This window comes from Loxodonta africana, chromosome 12, assembly GCF_030014295.1.
Source record: "Loxodonta africana isolate mLoxAfr1 chromosome 12, mLoxAfr1.hap2, whole genome shotgun sequence".
In the NCBI taxonomy this organism is placed as follows: Eukaryota; Metazoa; Chordata; class Mammalia; order Proboscidea; family Elephantidae; genus Loxodonta; species Loxodonta africana.
Window position 1 is genome coordinate 88,566,523 of NC_087353.1, and position 25,399 is coordinate 88,591,921.

At 44.5% G+C, this 25,399-nt stretch overlaps 1 protein-coding gene across 1 annotated transcript; it reads left to right on the forward strand.

Annotated features, from left to right (window-relative positions):
• Positions 1-1,920: 1,920 nt before the first annotated feature.
• On the forward strand, positions 1,921-15,376 carry LOC104846488 (mucin-17). The gene is made up of 10 exons (XM_064294814.1): positions 1,921-2,140; positions 2,660-2,790; positions 3,171-3,229; positions 6,734-6,885; positions 7,369-7,437; positions 7,544-7,712; positions 8,740-8,901; positions 9,087-9,184; positions 13,218-13,291; positions 15,335-15,376. The coding sequence occupies exons 1-10, from the start codon at positions 1,921-1,923 to the stop codon at positions 15,374-15,376; spliced, it is 1,176 nt and encodes a 391-aa protein (XP_064150884.1).
• The last annotated feature ends 10,023 nt before the right edge of the window (positions 15,377-25,399 follow it).

Consider the following 25,399-nt stretch of genomic DNA (forward strand, 5'->3'; position numbering starts at 1 on the left):
GTGAGTATTATTCTCAGATGAAGAAGAGAGAGAGAAGACAGAACAGAGTGAGAGGAGAGAGAACAGAGACAGACAGGCAGAGAGGAGAGAGAGGGAGAGAAGAGAAAGAGATGAGAGAAGACTGAGGAGAGAGAGGGAGAAAGGAGAGAGAAGAGTGAGGGAGAAGGATAAGAAGGAGGAGGAAAACAAAAAGAGGAAGAGGAGGAGAAGTAGAGAAAAGGGAAGGTTAGGGGAGGAGAGGAGAGAGAGGGAGAGACTGGCTTAGAACTTACGGGTCTCCAGTGTGCCCAGTGTGCCCAGCAGCTGATAACCAAAAGTTTGGCAGTTCGAATCCAGCAGCCACTCCTTGGAAACCCTATGAGGCAGTTCTCTTCTGTCCTATAGGGTCGCTGTGGGTTGGAATCAACTTGACAGCAACAGGTTTGGTTTTTTTTTTTTTTTTTTTTTTTTTTAGTGCATCCAGAACTCTTGACTCATCTATTCCATTGTTTCTGGCTGTCTTGGACCCAAGACCTGTCAACAGAGACTGCATGATGTGACTGTCATTGGCAAGGGCCTGGTTCTCTGAGCCTGGCAAGGGGTAGACTGAGGAGGCAGAGGCAAGGCAGGTTTGTGCACGATATGTACATGCCTATGTGCCTCCCCAGACTAATCACACTCCCAATACTGCTCTACATGGGCACAACTATTTTCAAGAAAAGCCAAAGAGAACAACTTTGGGTTTTCTGGGTTAATTGGCATGGATGTTTGGGAGTTGTCCATAACCACCTCTTATCTATTTAAACTAAGACCTACTCCCCTCAAATTCTACCTCTTAGCAAATAAAAAAGGAATCATAAACAGTCACAATGGTAACAACTTTCAACATGGGCTTTTCTGAAGCAGATGTTGAAGGAACACTAACAATGCTTGTTACCAAGCTTGTTGGAACTAGGTAGGCCAAGTTAACCTGGGTCCTCTCAGTATCTGGAGCTCTGGCGGCACAGTGGTTAAGAACTAGGCTGCTAACCAAAAGTTCAGCAGTTCATATCCACCAGCTTCTCCTTGGAAACCCTATGGGGCAGTTCTACTCTGCCCTATAGGGTCACTATGAGTCATAGTCGACTTGACGCCAATTAGTTTGTCTTGGTCTCAGTGTCTGTTCCTGCTTTTCTTTTCCTAAACCCTGACTGTGATGTTCACCACCTCTCACAACACCAGGCTTCTCTTTCCTCACCTGTTTTGGAGCTAATGCGAAGAATGCTAGACTAGACTCCAAGACCAGGTCAAGTCTGGCTGCATGAGGAAACTCGGGCAAGTCTTTTGGCCCCTCTCAGCCTCACTTCTTCTTAACTGTATAGTGGGAATGATACTGACTGTCCTGCCTGCTCATGGGTTTTATAAGAGTGTCAAGTTAGACAGTGTCTTAGTTTCCTAGGGCTGCCATAATGAATACCACAAAGCAGATGGCTTTAAAGTACAGAAACTTATTGTCTCCCAGTTCTGGAGGCAAGGCTAGAAGTCCTAATTCAGGGCATTGGCAGGGCCATACTTTCTGTTCCCATTCTAGGGGAAGATCCTTCCTCGTCTCTTCCAGCTTCTGGTAGCTCCACGCATTCCTTGGTTTGTAGATGTATCTTCACATGGCTGTCCTTCCCCTGTTTGTCACTCTGTCTCTTCTCTTCCCTTCTCGAAGGACAACACTCAGATTGGATTATGACCTACCCCACTTCAGTGTGACCTCACGGTAACTTAACTAATATCTTCAAAATTCCTGTTTCCAAATAAATTGCTAGGTATTAAGGTCAGCAGTTCAAATCCAACAGGAGCTCCTTTGAAACCCTATGGGGCAGTTCTACTCTGTCCTATAGGGTCACTATGAGTCGGAACAGATAGTGTGTGTGAAAGCATGTTGCAAGCTATAAAGTGTGGTGTAGATACATGTGGTTAAACAAGGCCTTGTCCCTTTCAGTGATCTGCCTCAACGGAGGGCAATGGAATGGAAAGGTCTGTGAATGCTCCACTGGCTTCACGGGAGATCAATGCCAGTATGCCCACAGGTTCTGCAAGAATGGAGGCTTCTGGGATGGGATCAAGTGCCAGTGCACCACCCTCTACTATGGGACCGAGTGTGAGCTGCTGGTTGAGAGCATCGAGATTGGTGAGTTGAGCCTGCAGGGCCTCCACTCCACTCCTCTGGGCCCAGCCTCCACGCCAGGCACCAGTTCCTGCCTCAGTTCAGAGTGGGGGGATGAATAGGGCCTTTTCCAGGGGCAATTTTGCCTAGCACCAAGAAATTTAAAACTTAAAAAAAAAAAAAAAACTCTTGGTGTGTTGAAATAAAACACACATTTGGCACAGATCTAAATGAAATACACTTAAATAAATGGGTATGTTATGGAGCAGAGTGTAAGACTTATGTTGCATTCTATAATCAAATATAAGACCCGAAGATCTCTTGGGCTTCATTACAAAGCCGCTGGGAGTAGTGCACTCTCCTCTCCATTCAGGCACACTTGGATGAGAAAGTTAGAAGCCCTGGGACAGAGGGTGGGGTTGGCGGCTGTGGGTTACTCCTGCCATCCACCACCTGGGGTGGAGTTGCTGGGGCTGCGGGTCTCCTTGTTTGGAGACTCAGAGAGGATGCTGTACTCAGTGTTGCTGTCCAATTCCCTCTCAGAACCTCCACCGGCGATAGTCACTGCCCAAGTGGAAATAACCGTGACAGTAACCAGTGAGAATTTCAGTGAAGACCTAAATAACAGATCTTCCCAAGCTTTCCAGAAATTCAAAGAGATATTTACTAAACAGGTAAGGCTGTGAAGACAAGGCCCCATGGCCACTTGGGTCCCCCAGTGAGGAGTCTCTTGGGGTTAAGAAAGCAGTTGAGGGCCCTTCTCTTACTAGATGTGTGTGAGTTTCTCAGCTCACCCATGTCCTCAACACTTGCCAGGGAGGGAGGAGAAGGCCAAAATAAGGTTCCACGGGGAGCTGCAGGGGACTCATGGGTGGGGCTGGTATCTGGGTAGAGATCACTTCATCCAGACAGCATTCCACTGCCAGCTTGGGGTGCACCAGGGGAGCTGTAGGACAGTGTGGTCCATCCTCTGCCCTCCTGAGAATCTGTAGAAAGGCCCAGCAGGTCCCAGATGGGAGCTGTGGGATAATAGAATGGTTCCCTTGCCTTTCAGATGGAAATTCTTTATTCTGGAATCACTGAGTATGAAGGTGTCAACATCATAAGGATAACGTGAGTATCTGGAGCTCCTAGGAAGAGGGTCTTTGTAGTGGAAGCAATAGTCATAAAGATAATTATATAGATAACTGTAAAGATAATTATAACTATGCCCTCCAACAATGATAGTTTTACATACCTTTTCCCATTGAAGGCTCATAATTAGCCTGTAAGATAGGCCAGTAGGAAGGACTATTCCCACCGTGCAGATGAAGAAAAGGAAACTCAGAGGGATGAAATGAATTGTCTGAGGAGTCAGGTATAGAGTGGTAGTATACTGGTTTCCTAAGGGCTGCCATAATAAAATATCACAAAGTGGATGGCTTTAGAGAACAGAAATTCATTGTCTCACAGTTCTGGAGGCTGGGAGTCTGAAATCAGGATGCTGGCAGTGTTGATTTCTTCTGAGGCTCTGAGGGAGAATCTGTTCTGTGCCTCTCTCCTGGCTTCTGGTGGCTTCGGGCAATTCTTGGCTTGCAGCTGCAGCATGACGTGGTATCCTTCCTCCATTTCTTTGCCTCTTCTTCCCTTTTATAAGGACAATACTCAAACCGAATAGGACCCACCCTACTCCAGTATGGTAACTGATAACATCTTCAAAGACCCTATTTCCAAACAAGGTCATGTCCACAGATACCAGCTACCAGGGATTAGGACCTCAGCATATCTTTTTAGGGACATAATTCAATCCATAACAGGTAATGCCAAGACTCAAACAAAAGTTCTGTTATGCTAGAGTCAGACCAACAAGCCAGAAAATCTGGGAGCTACTGCTTGTATGATGGATGCCCCATTTGTCCTCAGAGACAAATAATTTAGCACTTGTGAAGGAAAGCCCCAGGGAAAAAGCTGTCCAAGTTCACAGTTGTTCTGTATCCAATTCCACTCACCTAGGATCGGATTCTGCTGCCATCAAATCTTCTCCTATTACTGACCCCAACTTTAAGAAGCTCTTTGAATGGTGCTGGCCAACAGGCTTGCATGGGTTACCCCAGCAGTCCCTGAATTGTGAGGAAAATATTTTTTCTGATGGTTTATGAGAGTCCTGATTGATCATTTCCAAAAGAAACTTATAACCAAGAGGAAATAAATAGTGCCAAAAGCACAGGAAAAAATGAGTTTACCAGCCTCTGTTTCTCCTCCTCCCTCAGTTCTGTCTAACACTAAACCTTCTCTTGCCAAGAGATACCACCCCAGGTAGGATTTGGGGGGAATCTTAGGCCCTTCCAATGTTGGCTCATAGCATGGTGCCCCGGCCAGGCTCCTGCTCCTTAGCAGCTCTGCTCCCCTGGGTGAGAGAAGCATTTTTCTTTCTGGCCCTAAAACTTCCTCTCCCTGTGCTGACCACACAGGGCCCTTTTGCCCCTCTCAGGGGTCTCCTGGCTCTTACCCCTGTAAAGCTAGTCCTTGTCCTTTTTCTCTGCCCTGCCCTCCCTTGCCTCTTGAGGGAGACAGCAAGGGCAGGGCTCTTTGGAGCCTGGAGACTTTATGTTCCTGGCCTCAGCAGTCAGCCTGAAGGCATTCCTGGCTGTTCTCCCTTGATGACTCTGTCTTTGGCCACTGCACTGCCCTCTCACTGACCCCCCACCTGTCCTCTCAGATTGTCCCTAGAGCCCTGGAGCTATCAGGATGTTGCTAGATCTTCCGCCTACTCTACTTCCTTTAGGCCAGGTACGAGGAGAGAGTTGGGCTCTCTGAGATCCTGGAAAACACACAGTGGAAAAGCAATTTTCCACCACAGAGTGGTCCTAGAGAGGTCTGGGAGTTGGCAGATAAGAAGTGAGAATCATCTACTTTGAGACATGGAAGGAGGGGCCTTAGGAACTTGTCTATTTGTCTTAATCTCCTAGTGCTGCCGTAGCAAAAAATTCCAGAAGGATGCCACGGAAACTCATTTTCTCATAGTTCTGGAGACTAGAAATCCGAATGCAGGGTGTCAGCTTTAGGGGAAGGTCCTTTTTCATCTCTTTCAGCTTCTGGTTGCTGCCAGCAATCCTCGGTGTTCCTGAGCTTATAGATTCATCAACCTCCATCTTCCTATGGTGTCTCTTCCCTGTATCTGTCTGTGTCCATTCTGCTGTTTTTATAAGACACCACTCAGAAGGTATTAGGTTTAGGGACCACCTGACTCCTATGACCTCATTAACATAATAAAAAACCCTATTTCCAAATAAGGATATATTTACAGATATAGGGGTTAGGACTTCAACATAAGTTTTGGGGGGCACAATTTAATCTAGAACACTAGTCCAGCCCCTCCTTTATAGATGAAACAATTGACGTACGATAAAGTTAACTGACTGGCCCAAGGTCCCACTACTATTTAGGGCAGGGCCAGTATTTCACCCTAATCTGCTAACTCTCACTATACCAACACTGCCTCAGTAAAGCCTTTTTTCTCCACTGGAGCTCTCAAAACAGGAGCCAAGGACAGTGATGGACAGATCTGTGCAATATTGGAGACCCACCACCAAGTAGATTTCTTTGGATCTCTGCTTCCTTATTTGTGAAAGATGGCCTTGAACTAGAAGATCTCCTGGTCCCGTCCAACTCTAACATTCTATGCATAGCCCTCAAATCTGCTTTTTATATTTAAGGCTCTGAATATAGCATTGAGGAGAAAGCAAAGGAAAGAGAGAGCTTTTGACCTCAGTATTTAGGAATTTTGAATTGTGAGCATAAGGAAGTTGGGACTAGTTGCTGTCTTTTTACATCCAGAAAGTTCTTGCTACTGGGGTACAAATAATCCTTACACCTACAAGAAAGAAGTAATTTGCATTCTGGAAAACAAGCATATTAACTTAAAGGCATTTTTTATTCCTTTTAAGAAACACAGAAGATGGACTATGCTAACTAGGGATTGGGAGTCAGAGAAGAGGAAAGGGGCAAGGCACTGTGAGAATACCTTAGCTTCCTAAACAGAGTTAGAAGAGACTGTTAATTCGAATTTTAACCCTTTTGGGGTCATAGACAAAAAGCGTGTGATTAGAAAAATGCATATACGCACCTCCAAAAGTTTGCATACCGTTTTTGAGATTCACAGACACCGCAGCAGTGCAGACAGCCCAGTGCAGCCCACCTCTGATTGCAAGAGATATAAACCCCGTTAAGAGCTCCTGGAGCAAATTCCTACCCTGCATCTGAAGGCCCCTTGGCCACACCTTGTTGGTTGCCCAGTCTTCTTCTGTTTGAATATCTCTGTGACATCTAAAGGGTGATCTCTTCCATGGGCCCCATTCCTTTCTCCATCTTTATCCCTGAGACTCTCACCTAGGGCTCCCCAGGGCCTAACCTCTGTAAAAACAGTCCTCCTAGGCTCAGGTCATTAAATGAGGTACTATATGTGAAGTGCCTAGTACAATACCCGATGGAGCATTTACCCACTAAACCCTGGAGTCATCATTTTAAATTTTCTCCCCAGCTCTGCCTTCCTATGAGAGCAGAGAGGGGAAGAGGTCAGAAAGGTGAGCACGACTTCTGATCTGGGAGGATGCCCAAGGACATCTCCTCTCTCCTCAGGCCTGGCAGTGTGGTGGTGGAGCATGAAGTCCTCCTGAGGACCAAGTTCATCCCAGAATATGAGAAAGTATTGAAGAACGCCTCCCAGGAAGTGAAGGAAAAAATCATGACTATAACCAATGAGCAAATAATGGTTAATAATAACTGCTCAGGTAAACCCATAGACTATTGGGGAGGGAGGAGAAGGGATTCTCTGACCCACATCACCTCTGGGCTAGGGGGAGAGGAAGAAGGCAGATGGGGAGAGCAGGAGAAAGCTGAGGGTCCCTGAGCAGGCAGTTCAAGAAGAGATTTTGCATGAAGAATGCAAAGCTGGTTAGGCAGACATGCTCAGTCTGGGGTGCCAGCACAAAGTGAAAACGGGCAGGGACTCCCAGGAAAATCAAGATAAGCATGACTTATTAAGCAAAGGTGTGAGGATCTTGCTAGAGGTGGGTAGGGAAGAAGAGGAACAAAGGGGAGGGTACAGGACACTTGAAGGGTCATCATTCTGGAGAGCTGGCATTTCCCCTCTGCACGGACCATCTCCTCACTTCCCCCATCACAGCCCCACTCTCTTCTCTCTCGCACTCACCTGGGTCCCTGAGGATGCTAAACAAGCTCATTGTAAAAGGCTTGATGTGTCTCCTTTTCAGACCTACTGTGTTTCAAGGAGAATACCACCGAGGTGAAAAGCACTGAAATTACCCAATATGACCCTGAAGGTATGTGACCTGAGGGGCTTCAGGAGGGATGGGGGACGGGGGCCCAGGATGATCCTGGGCAGAGCTTCCAGCCACTTACTCATGGCCCTTCTTCCACACACTTCAGCTGAGTGCCAGGAGAAGGCCAAGGAAGCTGGAGATTATGCCCAATACTTCTTTGTGGAATACAAGGATGAGAAGCCAAACTGCGTCACTGCTTGCATGCAGGGCTTCAACAGTTCGATGGATTGCAACTATGGGAAGTGTCAGCTGGAGCGCAGTGGTCCTCGGTGTTTGTGAGTACCCACCAACCCAGCTGTTCCCTCTCCCTGCAAGCTGCCACTACTCAAGACTTTGCCTAGAGGTCAAGGTCAGGGGTTGGGTCCCAGCTGCTCCTGAATGTACCCAGCCACAAAGGAATTGAGGGAAGACATGCATGGTCAGAACCCTCAAGGCGAGGTTCAGAATAGGCCAAGGATGGCTCAGCAGCTGCTCTCCCAGGAGTCCTTTTTGTGCTGAGCCAGGCTGAGGACTGTGACAAGTTCTCCAGGAAGCATAAAAAAGGCCACAGCCTCAGGAAGCTCCCAACCTGACAAGGCATGCGGGTCCTTGCTTCCAGGAAAAGAACAGCACTCCTGTTGGTGGAATGGAGAAAGATGGTCACACCAATACGGGGAGAGTTGAAAGCCAGGAGTAGGAAAGCAAAGAAAGGCATTACCAACTGAAACCAAACCTAAGAGAGACCAGCTGAAACACCAGATGTGGGGAAAAGAGTCATGTATTATGCAAAGGCCTGAGCAGTTATTCTGGGAAGGCTTCTTGGAAGCTCGTAAGTTGGCATGAGGAGGAAAGGAAAAGAGCTTAGAAGGGACATGGGGTGGGGAGAGGTAGGAAGAGCTTCAGAGGTGGACCATGTGCTCTGGGTCTAAGATGGGGGATTGTTTCTTCTGACAGAGAGGAAGGCTGAAAATGAAGATGGTTAATGGGTGGGTAAAAGGGTCACTGTTGGGTCCTCAAGTCCCTGGGGTAAGCCCAGGGGAGCTCCAGAGTTGGACCAACAGTTCCTGGGTTGCTACTGGAGACAAAACCTAAAGATTCAGTGCTGGATATTAGGCCTGTTTAAGGACCATTCTCCTGGAGCTGGACTTCATCCTTGTCCATCCCCTCAGGGCTCCTGGCTCTGCATCCCAGCAATCTTTTCTTCATCCTGTAATATCCAGGTGGTCAGGGCCTGGTCCTGAGGCTGGGAGGTTGGGGGCATTGACTGTGGCACTGACTCCGGGTTGCTCTCTCTCTCCACCTGCGCTTTCTTTCCCATCTCAGCTGCCTGACCACAGATACTCACTGGTACCGTGGAGAAAACTGTGAGCTGAGCACTCAGAAGAGTCTGGTGTACGGACTCGTGGGAGCAGCAGGAGCAGTTGTGCTGGTTGTCTTCATTGCCCTCTTAGTGTTCACGTTGCACTCCAAGAGAGAGGTGAAAAGGTGAGTCACTGCTGCTTAATCTTCTTTTTCCTCTAGCTTCTCCTCTTTTCTGATCCTTCTGTCTTCAATTATTCAATTATAAAGGTGGACAGTGAGGGAGATGAAAACAGAAACGTAGCTAGTCCCAACGTCTCTGTTCCTGTTCCTTGGTCATAACAGAGTCTTTGTGGTGTTTCTATCAATAGGCAAAAGTACAAATTGTCTCAGTTGTACAAGTGGTATGAAGAGGATGGTGGACAAGCCCCTGGGACCTTCCAAAACATTGGCTTTGACATCCATGAAGGTATTGGCAATTATCACTGGATTCAAAATGGCTCAGAGTGTGGAAACTTACATAAGAGACATGTGGGAGGGCTCTGGGGCTTGAAGGAACCAAGGGGAAAAGTATTTCCCATCTCCAAAACTTTTGAGCTTACATTTGAAATCCTATTTCGACTATTGGCTCCTGCAAGTCCCTGGATAGGGTATAATCATTGGTATAGCATTAGTAAACTATTGGGAGACACAGATTGCTTGGTGGTGGTAGATTTCTTCAGAACATAAATTGCGTATATGTGAACACACATAAGTGGGTGAGCTCATTAATAAGTAAATTACATCACAGTAAAGATATTAACTTTAGATTTTCCTAGGTTAAATGTACATGCTAAAATTTCTAGAAATAGAGTCTTTAGATTCTAAAGAAGGGGAAATGGAATGAGAAAGTTTCTAGAAATCTAAATTCTACAGAAGGAAAGAAATGAAAGAATTCAGGCAATCCATGAAAAAGGCAAGGAGGAGGGACAAAAAAAAAGATAGGGCAAATAGAAATCACGAAGTAAGATTAAGAAAAAATTAAGATTAAGAAATCACAAATTAATACAGATATATCAATAAAACACAATAAATGTAAATGGGTTAAATACTCCAGTTAAAAGTAGTTTTAAAAATCTAGCTATTCACTGTGGATGGAAAAAAAAACAAAAAAACCCAGTGCCATCCAGTTGATTCCGACTCATAGGATGAAAGGCAGATGTAAAACAGAAGCACAGAGAGAGAATGAAAGCAAAATTATAAGAAAAAAAAATTGGGTTTAATCAAATTATTTTTGTAGTCATATTCATAATGGGTAGATTTTAAAGCAAAAAAAAAATGCTACAGCTAAGAAATTATCAATATCTATTGATAATTTTTTCACTCTATTAGGAAGATGTAACAAATCTAATTTGTGTGCCCTATTAATAGTTTCAAAATATATAAAGCAAAAATTGACAAAACCATAAGGAAAAATGGACAAATCCACCAACGTGGTGGGAAATTTTTAACACAATTCTCTTAGGAGTTGACTGATCAAGCAGACAAAAAAATCACTGAGGGTATGGAACTTTGGTACAAAATAATTAACAGTCTTCACATGATTGGCATTCTTGGAACACTGCATTCAACAACTGGAGAGTGCACACACATTCATTACAAGAGTACGTGGAAAACTTATAAAAATGACTATATACAAGGCCATAGAAAAAAACTCAACAAATTTTTTAAAAATTTAAGTCACACTACATTATCTGATCACAATGTCAGCAAGTAAGAAATTAATAAAAAAAAAAACTCTGAAAAACAAAAATTTTCTATGAATTTTTTTTAAGTTTCCAGATAACTCATGGGCCCAATAAGAAATCTTAATGTAAGTTAAAACCTACTTGGATCTGAATGATAATTTTATATGAAATACTTCATACAAAGCTGTACTTAAAAGGATGTTTGTAGCTTTTAAGTGTTCATATTAGAGAAAAAAGAAAGGCTGGAAATTGTAGAGCTAATTTTTCAAGTTTTGAAGTTAAGACTAGAACAACAAAATAAATTCAAAGAAAATAAATGGAAAGAAATAAAGATTAGAGCAGAAATACAATAGAAAGAATCAACAAACCAAAAGTTAGGTATTTTAAAACATCGATAAAATTGACTAACTTCTTCTTAAGATTGATGAAGAGACAAGTGAAGGTACTCAATATCGGGAATGAATAAGGGAACATCACTATAGTTGCAGCAGTTATGAAAAATATAATATTATGAACATCTTTAAACCAGTAAATTAGGCAACATTCTGAAAATCAACATGGTCCCAAAATTTTTTTTTAAATGAAAACTGTTTTTTTTTTTTTTTAAAAAAAAAAAAAAAACAAGTTTTAAAAGTGGGTTCTACCAAATATTCAAGGAGGGAAGATTTACAATCTTACATTAACTCACTGAGAGAATGAAAAAGAGGGAATTCTCTCCCACTCACATGATGATCATAAACCTTTATAGCAAAGCCAGACAATAACAGTACAAGGAAGTAGTTTTAAAACCAAACTCATTTATGAACATAGATACAAAGATCCTAAACAAAAATTTAGCACACCAAATGCCACACGTATAAAAATCATGACTAATCGAGCTCATTCTGGAAAGCAGGGCGAGTTCAGGATTAGAAAAAATACTATTAAAAAATTTCAACACGTTAACAGAATAAGGAGAAAAATATGATCATCTCAATAGATGCAAAATAAAACATTTAGTAAAAATCAACATCCATTCATTATAAAAACTCAGCAAATTAGAGATAAAAGAGAACTTCCATTTCTTGGTAAATGTATTCACACAAACACACAAAAATCATTCTCAATGATAAAAGATTAAAAGCCATTCCATTTAACCAGGGGTTGGCAAAATTTTTCATTAAAGGGCCACATAGCATATTTTTGGCTTTGTGAATTACATAATCTCTGTCACAACTATTCAACTCTGCCGTTGTAGAGAGAAAGCAGTTGTATAAAGTATGTAAACAAATGACAGTGTGGCTATATTTCAATAAAACTTTTTTAACAAACATTGAAATTTTAATTTCATATAATCTTCACATGTGATTAAATGGTATACTTCTTTTGTCTTCAAACATGTAAAATTAAACACACACACACACACACACACACAAAGCAAAAAACATTTTTAACTTGTGGGCCATACAGAAACAGCAGGGTTTGCTTCAGAGGTCACAGTTTGCCAACTTCTCCATTAAACCAGGAGCAAGTCATGGATGCCCTTCCTCAAATTCTATTAATGTTGTCTTGGGTGTCCTAGTATAATAAAAAAGAAAAGAAGAAGAAGTAAGGGTTTAAAGATAGGGAAAAAATAAATCTTTCATTTGTTGGTGTTATGATTGTCTTACATAGAAAACCCAAAAGAATGTTGAACAAATTACTAAAATTAATAAGAGAATTTACCAAAATTGCCAGAGATAAGATAAATTCATATAAGGTCAACTGCATTTCTATGCACCAGCAACAAACAGAAAATTTAAAAATACTTTTGTGTAGCAACAAACATCTAAGGTATCTAACAAAAGATATACAAGACTTTTCTGTGTAAAATTATAAAACTTTATTTAAAAACATTAAAAAAAAAACCCTAAATGAAAGAAAAGTCATATGTTCATGAATTGGAACACTCAATATCATAAAGCTGTCAAATGGCTTCCTCAATCTGGTGCAACTCCAAGCCAAATCTCAATGAGCTTTTCATGAAACTGAAGAAGTTGCTTGCAAATTGCTCACAGTTTTTCTTTGCTTTTAGATGATCTGTTGAAATATATATATATACCATTTATTGTTTTATAAAAAAGATTACAAAGATTTATATTTCAAAATTTTTCTTTTTAAAATAACTTTGAATTTACAGAAAAATTACAAAAAAGTGACAAGAACTGCCACATATTCTTCACCCAGACTTACCAGTTATTAAAATCTAATACATTTACTTTATCCCTGGTAATATTCTTTACTCTGCAATCAACTTTATCAGATCTTAATATATCCACTCTACATATTTAAAGTGGGTTTCTTGTAGGAAGCATATAGTTGTATCTTCCTTTTTTAAAAATCAAATCTGATAATGTCTACCTTTGAATTCAGGAATTTAGACCATTTACATTTAATGTGATTATTGATATGTTTGGTTTAAATCTATTCTCTTGTTATTTTAAATCTACCATCTTAGTATTTTCTACTAGTCTTCTGTGTTTGTTGTTACTTTGTTTTCTTCCTTTTTTCCTCTTTTTCTTCCTTCTTTCAAATTAATTGGCTGTTGAATTTTCAAATATGTTTCTTCATATCATCACACAACCAATCAAATCATTTGCTGAGGTCAGGTAATTTAGGTAGTCTGTTATGTTTCCAACAGTTTTCAATTTTTTTGGGAAGCGTGGATGCACACCTGCCTCACCCTTCAGTGGGTGGGATTAGAGGGCAGAAACTGTCTTCTTAACCATCTGCTTCTTCTTTCTCCTCTAGAACGAGAGGGTTCTATCAACCTGGACCCCATTTACAGTAACTTCCAGCCCTCCCTGAGCCACATAGACCCTGAAACAAAGGTAAGAAGAGTCTAGATGAGATGCTGACATCCCACTCCTGCCCTGAGACCCTCTCTCTCCTCCTACCATTGTAGGACCTCCAGGAAAGTAAAGCCATCTTTACACTTTGTTAGTCCAGGTGCTCATCTATATTCCCAGAAGATGAGCATAACTCAGGGTGGCAGCAGGTGGGGGAAAAGGAGAGGTAAGCAGCTGGGTGGAACCCACTTCTCCTAGGCTTCAGACTCAGACATTTCCTTCTCTACTTTAAGTATATCTTTGATAGCCAAGCTATTTATTTTAATTTTCAAACACATACAAACTTTGAAAGAATAATGCAATAAATGCCTATATATTCCCATATGGGTCAACAGTGTTTAAGATGTCATATTTGCATCATATAGATATAGACAGACAGACAGACAGACAGACAGACAGACAGACAGACAGATAGATAGATAGATAGATAGATAGATAGATAGATAGATAGATAGATAGATAGATAGATGCATAAATATGCCAGAACCCACCAGTGGCTCTGCAGGAGAAAAGACACGGTAATCTGCTCCTGTAAAGATTAAGGGCCTAGGAAACCCTATGCGGCAGTTCTATTCTGTCCTATAAGGTCACTATGAGTTGAAATTGACTAGATGGCATACAACAACAACATATATACCAGTATATATATATATATATATATATATATATATATATATATATATATATATATATATATATATATATATACACACTGGTGTGTGGTTGTGTATATATATAAATAGATACCAATTTTTTCTGAGCCATTTGAAAGTGAGTTGAAAACACTATGATACTTTATCCTTAACCAGAATACTTTATCCCGTTAAGAATACATCATACTTCAGAACATAGTTCCAAATAACATCACACCCAATACTTTGAAAATAACTCCAAAATATCACCCAATATCCAGTTTTCCCAATATCCCAAAAGTGCCTTTTATTTCTATTTTTTCAGATAAAGGTTACAACAATTTCACTCACTGAATTTTGTTATGTCTCTTTAATCTTTTAACGTAGAACTGACTCTTATCTTTATATGTGTGTGTGCATGTGTGTGTATATATATGTATATATATATATGTGCAGTCCCTGGATTATGGACAGCAGACTTATGTACAACCCATAGTTGTGAACCAATCCCCATAAGGCCTATTATATTAAAAACTGAGGTCCATATAATGGTTCGTAATAACAAATGGATGCTACTTTGCAACACGTCTCAAAACATTATTATTATTATTTTATTATTACTTTAAAGAAAGCTTTAGTGTATCTGGAAGTGTTTCTTTAAAGCTTTTTATGCATAGAAGGGTACACTATATACTATATCTAAGACAAACATTTGACTAACTGAAGTTAGATATGAACCATGCCTGTTCCAACTTACATGCGAATTCAACTTAAAGGCAGACTTAGGAACAGAATTTCTTCATAATCCAAGGACTGCCTCTGTGTGTGTAAGTGTGTGTGGCAGGGGGTAGGTTTTGTAAGAGTCCAGGATGATTGTCTTGAGGAATGTCCCACACACTCTGGATGTATCTAATTACTTCCTCACAGTGTTATTTAACTTGTCCCTCAATCCTCTGTGTTTCCTGTAAACTGGCAGCTAGGTCTCGAGGCTTGATTAGATTCAACTTAAACATTTTTTGTGAAGAATACGTCATAGATAATGCTCTTGTATCATATCACGAGGTACATAACATCAGGTTGTCCCACTACTATCAAAGCTAAGGTATGACCACTTTAAAATTATTTCAACTGGATGCATATTTGAGGGCAGAAGAAACACCAAATGATTGGCTTCAGGCCCTATACTCCATAGAGACAGTTTTGGGGCAAAGATGAAATCTCTAGCCAGGGTATCTGGAAACCTATCTGTCTGGGAGGGGAAGATACATTTGGTTTGTGCTTGACTCCAGGTAACAGGACAAGTTTTAAGTTGAGCATTTCCCCAAGCCTTTCACACTTCCAAGTCCCGGGCTTATCACGGGCCCAATTCTCACCTGATTCTCCCTTTTTCCAGATTCAAACTCAGAGGCCCCAGGTCGTGATGACATCTTTTTAAGGAAAAGGCATTTTCTTGTGCAACTGTGGAACCTGGGAGTGAGGAGCCCTCAGCTCTGCTAAGCTTGGTGGAGCATTTTCCTCATTGGGAACATTCCACAGGAACCTGATTAGAAAAGACCCTACACTTACAAGGAGGGAGAAGAGAGAGAACGCAGTGCTGGGAAACTCTCACACAAGAACGCCATGAAAGTTAGTGGGGCTGCCATTATTTCAGGTGAGGTCCTCAGATCGATTGTCTCCAGGGAAGGTCTCCCTCCTGCAAGTTCAGTTTCAGCACCAAGGACAGTACCCCCAACTCATTCAGAATTGTCATTCCTTAAACACTGGTCTGCACTTTATAGTTGATAAAATGCTCTTCTAAGAGTTATTGTGTTATTTTTTCATTAATAATATCTGTGATTGATTCTTTTTTTAAAAATATATGTAACATTTATCTTTAGGCACACATGATTATGGATATTTTCAAGTATTTATTTTTATCCTTTTCTGGTTTTTGTTAATAAATATAATCATGTATATTTGTGATAGCTAAAAAAAAAAAAGCAACTTCACTAAAAAATTTGTGGTTCTCAGACTTCTTTCCAGTTGCCACCACATGTAATGCAGTTTGTCACATGCCAGTCTCTCTCCTCCTCTCCTCCAGGATGTAGGGTCTGATGAGCTTTGGCCTCAAGGTGACAAGAGGGAAATCTGCAGCCAGGATCAGTACCATTCCCTGACCTTCACTAGCATCATTCACAGTCACTGAGGAAGCCACAAGACAGGACCCACATATTTACTCACACAATACAGGGACTCCCTCCTGGGAGGAAACTTGGCTAAGTTCTTCTTCTAGAAGTGGGCCAATTTTTCTTTCCATAGATCTGAAGAGATGTAGCCAGAGTTCAGTTTCCAACTTTTTCCTCAAATTCCTGGATTGAATTTGGGAACATCATTTGAACTCAGGCTTGTCTTCTTCCAAATAAGGACTAGATATTTTCTGAAGTCCCCTTCGACACTGTGCTTTTCAAGAATTTTAGGAGCTTTATTATTCCAGCCACGCAGCTCAGGATTCAGTTTGCTCTGCAAGATCTCTTCTGCAAGCCACGCCATTGAAACCCTAACCTAACAAAGATCCTAGGCTGCCCTCTCATGGACACTCTGAGCACTGCAGGCACGGTCTGGCTTCTCAGCACCTTCCGCTACTGTCTCCACAATGAGCAATCATTAGCCTTCACTTGGTTCATTCCCACATTGGCCATCAAAATTTCCTAAAACTGGGAAGTGCCCTTAACCCTGTCTCTTCCCCAGAAATGCCAATAAAACTATATGGCCCAAAGGAAAAAAAAAAAACTCCTAGAACTGGGCTGAATCCAAATGTCTTCACTTTCAGACCTGCCTTCTTCCTACAGTTTAACCTCCCACAGGCCCAGGCTTCAGTGGCTGTGAGTGGGGACATTTAAAAGGGCTGTGGATCTCACAGTCTGGAACCGTGTTATCCACCTCAGTTCTTCCTGCTCCTCCCTGCTTTCCTCTCACATCTGCTCCACGGAAAGGAAGAATAGCGTGGCTAAAGGCACAGGCTGCACAGATCCAGCTCTTGACAAACCATTCACTAGCTGGGTGAGCCTGAGAAAGTAACTTCTTCTCTCTGGACCCCAGTTCCTTCATCTGTAAAACCTGAGTGACGATTTATGGGGCCACATTCATCAGGAGGCTATACATGCTCTAAATCAGCACTGGGTGGGGTTGAACGGCCACTATTTTGATTAGTAGCTGAGCATAAACCATTTGCTCCAGCCAGGGACCCTCTTGCTCCAATACCAGGGTGTTAATTGCTAGCAGAGCCAGCCTTCTCCAGACACACACCCGAGGATGGAGGTCCCCAGTCAGGGAGGGGCCCTCTCTCAGCAACACTGGAAAGATCTGCATCTATGCCACGGGCCAGAGCAGGTGGGGGCAGAAAGGAAGCCGTTCCCGGGCCCCTAGAAGAGCACACCCATGCCCAGGGCTTAGCCAAAACATTTCTGCGGAGGCTCAAACATGTCAGCTATTTCCTCCTCATCTTCCTCCCTTACTGGAAAGGGGCTGCCTGCACTGCAGAGACCCATTTTGAGAATATCCAGGCCTGGGATTTGGTCCAAGTCAAAGATGCCCAGAAGCATCACCAGCCTCAGGAGGTGCTGGAGCAGCCAAGCCAGGGTTCACTGGGAGCCAGCCTGGAGGGCAGCCTGGGCCTAGGAAACCCTGAGGGTGGACTTGTCACCAGCAGTTTCAGAGACCTCCAAACTAAGCACTAGACCAAGACCTCATGCAGATTGCAGGGAGGGCTAACCCCTCTTCTCCTGGAGTAGGGTGCTCATGCTTTGGCGAAGACTAGCATCACCTGAGAGCTAACAAAGATCCCAGAGGCTCAGACTTGTTGACCTGGGGTAGGGCTTCGATGATCCTGACACCACTACAGGTGAGAGCCACTGTCCTAGGGAACTTCTAATTGGACCGTGGGCGCGGGGGGTTGAGTTGGTCACACACTCAGGTCACCACATCAACAACGATCCCTACAATGCTCATCTCTCATTGATTTCCCACTTCATTACTATGCCACTCCCTCCCCTCCTCCATCCATCCCACTCCAGCCTATAATGTATATTCATTATACATCAGTATATTACTGTAGCCTGTTTTATCTTTGTAAGTGTTTTAGAGTTATGTGCAGTATGCCCTCTGTGGATACTGTTTTGGGCCTCCCAGAATTAGTGTCAGTTCAGAGCCTGACTGAACTTTTTCCTGAAAAGTCTGATTTTTTCCTTTTCCCCACTGAACAGTCACGCTCGTAAATGGCTATAGATTCCTTTGGAGAAGGCTGGGAGAAAGATTAACAGGAGTGTTATTATTATTACTAATAAAATAACGGCTCAATGTCACATCAGGAGTCTGCACCTGGTAATAACAGGACTCAGGTCATAGAGTCAGCCCTCTAGAGCAAGTCTGAGGCACTGCCCTCACCCTGGGTCAGCCTCCCTCCCTGTATTCATCCATTTTCCATCATCACCAAATCCACCCCTCTGGTTGACCTGCAACAGCTGATAGGTTTGAAGCAAGGGGGCTCCAAGTCCAAGGTTATGCTCAGGTGTAGTTTCTCCATGTTTGCTCTCCCCTCTATATTTCTTTCTTTGAGAAGAGCCAGGTAGGGTCTGGGGCCAAGGAGCCGGGAGACCCCACTGCTTCTAGCACCATGAGCTTAGGGCAGAACAAAGTCTAGGGCATGCAGGCTTGGATAACATCTACAGGCTACAGTAATTCCCCTTCCCTCCCCACCCAGGTAGCCCCAGGGGTGACATCTTAAGGGGGTGGGAACTCTGGTTGTTTTCTCTCTCAGTTCTCCTTCTTCATCCTCTGAGGCCAGGGGCAGGCAAGGAGCAGAGAGGGTTTCTGGTTTGTCCAACCAGGGACCTACTACCATCACCTGCTGACCTGAGCCTGGTCCCCACAGCCATGGACTCCAAACAGCGAGTTGGAAGGAGCCCAACTCCTGGCTTTTAAAGGGGGGAAACAGGTTTCCAGGGAAGCTGAGTTGCCCAAAAGGCATACAGCTGATTGGTGACAGGATTAGAATCAGGAGCTCCAAAAACCCTGTCTTGTGTTTGCTTGACTATAATAATGATCTCTCTTCTGGTTCTGGACACAAGTAAGTTGCATGAAGAAGTGGCTCAAATGCCCATGCTCTCCATTCCTGTCACATTACCTTCCATGTCCCAGCCTGCACCTATGGCCTCATGGGGAGTTCCTTATGATCAGTTAACTAAGGAAGAGAAAACTTGTGCCTGGTTTACAGATGGTTCTGCGAAATATGCAGGTACCACTCAAAAGTGGACAGCAGCAGCTGGGACCTCCCTGAAGGATATTGGAGGGAAATCCTCCCAGTGGGCAGGACTTCAAGCACCGCACCTTGTTGTTCACTTCACTTGGAAGAAGAAAGGGCCAGATGTGTGATTGCATACTGATTCATGGGCTGTGGCCAATAGTTGGGTGAGATGGTCAGGGAATTGGGAGGAACATGACTAGAAATTGGTGACAAGGAGGTATGGGGAAGAGGTATGTGGGTAGACCTCTCTGAGTGGGCCAGAGAAGATATTTGTGTCTCAAGTGAATGCTCACCACAGGGGGACCTTAGCAGAGGAGGGTTTTAACAATCAAGGGGGTAGGATGACATGTTCTACGGATACCAGTCATTCTCTTTCCCCAGCTACTCCTGTCATTGCTCAATGGTCTCATAAACAAAGTGGCCACAGTGGCAGGGATGGAAGTTATGCATGGGCTTCACAACACAGACTTCTACTCACCAAGGCAGACTTGGCTACAGCCACTACTGAGTGCCCAATTTGCCAGCAGCATGAGACCAACACTGAGTCCTCAATATGGCACCGTTCCTAGGAGCAATCGGCCAGCAAACTGGTGGCAGGTTGATTACATTGGACCACTTCCGTCCAGGAAAGGGCAGTGTTTTGTTCTTACTGGGATGGACTTACTCTGGATATGGATTTGCCTTTCTTGCACACAATGCTTCTGCCAAAACTACTATCCATGGACTTACAGAATGCCCTATCCACATAGTATCCCACATAGCATTGCCTCAGATCAAGGAATTCATTTCACAACAAATGAAGTGCAGCAATGAGCCCATGCTCATGGAATTCACTGGTCTTACCATGTTCCCCATCATCCTGAAGCAGCTGGCTTGATAGAACAATGGAATAACCTTCCAAAGATATAGTTAGGGTGCCAGCTAGATGCAATACCTTGCAGAGTTGGGGCAATTGGTCTCCAGGAGGCTGTATATGCTCTAAGCCAGCATCAAATATACGGTGCTTTTTCTTCCATATCCAGGATTCATGAGTCCGAATTAAGCAGTGTAAATGGGAGTGACACCACTCTCTTTTACCCCTGGTGACCTACTCGTAAAATTTTTGCTTCATGTCCCCATGATCCTACACTCTGTAGGTCTAGAGATCTTAGTTCCAAAAGAGAAATGGTTCTGCCAGGAGCTACAACAATGATTTCATTGAACTGGAATTTAAGACTGCCACCTGGCCACTTTGAGCTCCTCATGCTTCTGAATCGACAGGCAAAGAAGGGACTTATTGTTCTGGCAGAGGTGATTGATCCTAATTACCAAGGGGAAATTGGACTGCTACTACACAATGGAGGTAAGGAAGAGAAAGTCTGGGATACAGGGGATTAGGCATCTCTTAGTACTACCATGCCCTGTAATTAGAAATAGAAAACTACAATAACCCAATTCAAGCAGGACTACTAATGGACCAGAGCCCTCAGGAATGAAGGTTCAGGTGACTCGACCTCTCTACCAAGCACTGCTCTTAATATCGTGTATTTTAATTCATTTATCCTTTACAATCCTTTGAGGTGGGAAATATTAACATCCTCATTCTAAGGATGAGAGAACTGAAGCAAAGAGTAACTAGCCCAATATGACACAGCTGAAGGGAATGATGCTGGGATCACAAGCCAGGGAGCCTGGCAGTCAAGCCCCTGTTCTTGGCCATCAGTTATGTGCCTTCACAGTGGGGCTGCTCCTGGGATTAGCTGGGTTAATACTTATAAAGTACTTGGAACAATGCCCAGCACATAGAAGGTTCTCCAAAAAATTATTGTTTCTTCAGCTTCCTCCCTCACATTTCTCTCTCCAGCAGCCCTTCTCTCTTACATCTCTTCTTCCTTCTCCTCTTCCTCCAACCTTAGATGAATGATGGATTGGGCTGGGGACAAAATGAAAGGAAGAGCTTGTCACTTTGCAGAAACAAGGAAATCCAAATGCACAGAGTCTGATTGATTGGAGGCAGCTATACCAAGGCAGATACAGAGAGGAGGGTCTGGTGGGAGCTTAAAGGCAAAAGGGAGATCTGGTAACCACCCCCCAGGTCCACCTGTGGCAGTGTGCATTGTCCCTTTTGGTCCTGCAGTTCCACACGCACCACTTCCTCTTTGGTCTTCTCCTACCAGACCCCACAGGTCTGTTTGCAGGATCGCCACTGGCCCAGCGCTGCATTGGTCAGTCTCAGGGCTGCTCTCCCTGTGGCCCCTCCTCCTGTTCGTCACTCCTTCTACCTTCTCCTTTCTAATCATGCTGTTCACCTGCTCAAAAATCACTGATGCCCCATCCTTTTACTGAAGCACAATCTACACTCCTCAGCACAGTTTTCAAGAACCCTGTGACCGGTGCCCACCTTCCCCACCCCTACCCTCATCCCCAGCTCCTCCTCTCTCTCTATGCCTGCCTCAAGAAGCTCTGTGTCCCCACCTGCATGGACTGGTGAAGAGACACTGCTCCTCTCACTGCTTCATCAGTCTGCATGCCCTTCTTCTAGATGATCCCTTGAAAAACATCTCCCCGCCTGCAGCTCCACTACCACTTCCTCCAGGAGGCCTTCACAATTAATCTCTCTCTTCTACATCTCCACAACATTGTTACTTCTCTTGTCCCGTTCATAATTCCCCTTACATATCTGTCCCCCACTCCTGGGTAAAGTCAGGGCTCCGTTCCTCTTTGTAGCCCCACAGCCCCTAACACAGTGCCTTGTGCATAGGAGATATTATTAATATTTGTTACATGTAATTGAATCAAGACTCATCTCCAAAGTTTCTAGAAACTTCTCCTGTCACATTCATCTCATCCTCCTCTGGCCTCCTTTTTGGGCTTGTGTCAATATAACATAATCAAATTCTTATTGCTGTCTGAGTACTTTGTACATGGTTATCTCCAGTCCTAGCATCAGACCCTGCAAACCACGGGTACCTGTACTAGCTGGTTTGCTAGTTTCTATCCCCCTGCCCCCTGAGCCAGGCCTCTCCCTCTCTAGAGGGGATCAAGACAAAAGGAAGAGTCAGTAGAGCTTAGGCCTCCACCCCAGGGCCATGGGTTTGGGAATAAATATGGCACCATGATCCTGCTCCTTCTTCTCTGGGTATTTCCAGGTCACCCTCAATCGCTGAGAGCCTGGAGATGGGGCAAGTATGAAGTGAGGCTGGAAATTCAAGCATAAGCCATGACGATAGACTAAGACAAATGCCACTAGCCCACACTCAGAATGTGTAGAGATGAGGGAAATGACTTCCCAAATCATCTAAAATTCAGATCTTTTGGAGGGTGGGCCAAGACGGTGGAGTAAACAGTTGCTCCTACTGATCCTCCTGCAATTAACCCACTAAACAATGGATAAAAACAAGCACAGACTGAGATCTCAGAGCTCCGAACAGCAGTCAAAGTGCTGGAGAGCCAAGGTGAGTCCTGAAACAGGGGAGAGGAGGAGCGGGGTCAGCAGAGAAGCTAGGAGATTCTGGCCTCTGGCATCTGGAAGTCTTGGCTCACTGTGGCCATTTTGGGACAGAATGGGCAATACCCTGAACAAAGAACTCAGGATAGGAGCTAAACTGAGGCAAGTGTAGCCTGACAAAGGTGGTACAGATGGGCTACAGGAATTCATTCACAAACCATGCACTTGGGAAGGGGCACAGTGAAGCCGAGATACTGAGAGTGAGTGCTATAAAATTCAGATCACTTTCAGGCCATTTGCACTGTAGTCTCTCAGATAACTGCAAAGGTCTTGGCATCTAGAACCTCAGAGCACTTACTAGGCCCAGGGAGGAATGACCATTTTGTGATTTGCTCTGAGGGTGACAAGACCCAATCAAAACCAAACCAAACCAAACCCGTTGCCATCGAGTCAATTCCGAATCATAGTGACCCTATAGGACAGAGTAGGATTGCCCCATAGGGTTTCCAAGGAGTGGATGGTAGATTCAAACTGCCATCCTTTTGGTCAGTAGCCAAGCTCTTAACCACTGCGCCACAAGGGCTCCATTAAAAAAAAAAAAAACCCTTTGCCACTGAGTCAATTCTGACTCATAGCAACCCTACAGGACAGAGTAGAACTGCCCCCAAGGGTTTCCAAGGAGCAGCTAGTAGATTAGAACTGCCAGCCTTTTGGTTAGCAGCCAAGTTCTTAACCACTGCACCACCAGGGCTCCATAGATGTTTAAATTACACCCCAGGTTGGCAGGCCTGATTCATCTGCGATGACCCAGCAGAGCAGCCTCATCCTTGGGTGGAGAAGTGGCAGCCTCCTACCTCCAGCTGCCCAACAAGAGGTAGGGCCCAGTGGGGAGCCGAGCAGCTAAGGAAATTTACTGTGTATTGTACACAGGGAAAGTGAACTTGAACCTGGGTGATAATCAGCCTGATTAGCTCAGTGCCTCCTGGGGAGGGCCAAGAGCGGGAGGCAGTGCCTGGAGCCAGATCAGCCAGCATCAGGGTGGAGTCCCCAGAGCTGGGGTTTGCTAAGGTCAAGAGCAGCTGAGACCTGGAGAAATGTGAGGATAAAGCCAGAGCAAACCAGGCCTGGGAGTGAGGGTGGGTCCAGAGCAGTGAGCAGGCTGCAGGCTGGGGCCAGGTGAACACAGGCACAAGTGGTGGTGATGCCAGAAGCCAGGGGAGAGCAGTGGGCAGAGCTGAGGGGCCCACTGCGGCTCCTTGCTGGGTGCTGGCTTTGGACAGGCACTGCCCAGGTCAAAGATTCAAGGTCTGGAATCAGCAACCCTTCTTCAGGCCCCGCAAAGTCTCAGTCCTGCCAGCTGTAACTGGGCGTGTGCAAGACTAGCAGCCTTGGCTTGCCTGCAGCCCAAAGGTTTGTGTAGAGCAGCTGCAGGAATCCCAAGCCAACTTCAACCTGCTGGTTCTGGCCCCCCAGTTTGGATAGGATTAGAAATGTGGATCTTAAGGGAAAGATGGCCCACAGTATCTGTGAGAGCTGAGTGACTTGGTTCTGCACGACCGTTACAGATGCTGGCGACATCTCCAGACCTCCAAAACTGTCCTGATGGCAAAAACAGCTCAGGAATTGAGCCTTGGGTATGTGCCAGCCTGGTGCCAAACAATGTGTTAATCCAGAGTTTCCCTAGCTGGGTCCCACACCTAGCTTGCCCTGAAAGGTCACAGGTGTGCAGAAAGTGGGTACCAGCCCTAGGCCATGGGCGGGGACTTGCAGGTGGCTGGAGTCTCACCCCCAAGTAACTTTTGCCTCGTGGCCTGGCTGATGCAGTCATTTTTTACACGTGCCAGACATGAAAAAAACTAGCAAGCACCCAATTATTGTATTTGATATCCTCAGCAACCCTATTAGGTATCTTTATTTCCTCTTTACCGATGAGGAATCCGAACAGTTGAGGGGTTATGCGGCTTGACTGTGGTCACCCAGCAAGGATGGGGCAGATTTGCACCAGGCATTTGGTTTCCAAAGCCACTTTGAGAACCAACCTTGTGAAAAGCAGCCTACTGTCACCATCAAGTTGATTCTGACTCACAGCAACCTCCTGCCCCATAGGGCTTTCTTGGCTGTAATCTATATGGAACCATCAGGCCTTTGTTCTCCAGTGCTGGACACACACGCCAAGGATGGAGGTCCCCAGCCAGGGGAGGGCCCTCTCTCAGCAACACTGGAAAGATCTGCTTCTCTGCCATGGGGCAGCAGGGAAGCCATTCCTGGGCCCCTAGAAGGGCACACCCATGTCCAGAGCTTAGCCAGAACCTTTCTGGGAAGGCTCAAACATGTCAGCGGTTTCCTCTTCATCTGCCTCCCTTATTGGAAAGGGGCTGCTGGTGCTGCAGAGACCGATTTTGAAAATTTCCAGGCCTGAGATTTGGTCCAAGTCAGACATCCAGGAGAATCACCACCCTGAGGAAGTGCTGGAGCAGCCAAGCCAGGGTTCACTGGGAGCTAGCCTGGAGGGCAACCTGGGCCTGGGAAACCCTGAGGGTGGACTCTTGTCACCAACAATTCCAGAGGCCTCCAAGCCAAGTGCCAGGCCAAGACCTCATGCAGATAGCAGGGAGAGCTAACCCCTCTTCTCCCGGAGCAGACTAGCATCACCTGAGAGCTAACAAAGATCCCAGAGGCTCAGGCTCATTGACCTGGGATAGGGCCTCGATGAGCCTGACACCACCACAGGTGAGAACCACTGTCCTGGA

Excerpts from the sequence above, each read along its gene's own strand:
- LOC104846488 (XM_064294814.1), top strand. The coding sequence starts at position 1,921 with ATGTGGTTAAACAAGGCCTTGTCCCTTTCAGTGATCTGCCTCAACGGA. Across the intron at positions 7,438-7,543 it reads TACCCAATATGACCCTGAAG|CTGAGTGCCAGGAGAAGGCC; the intron begins GTATGTGACCTG and ends CACACACTTCAG. Across the intron at positions 8,902-9,086 it reads TCCAAGAGAGAGGTGAAAAG|GCAAAAGTACAAATTGTCTC; the intron begins GTGAGTCACTGC and ends TTCTATCAATAG.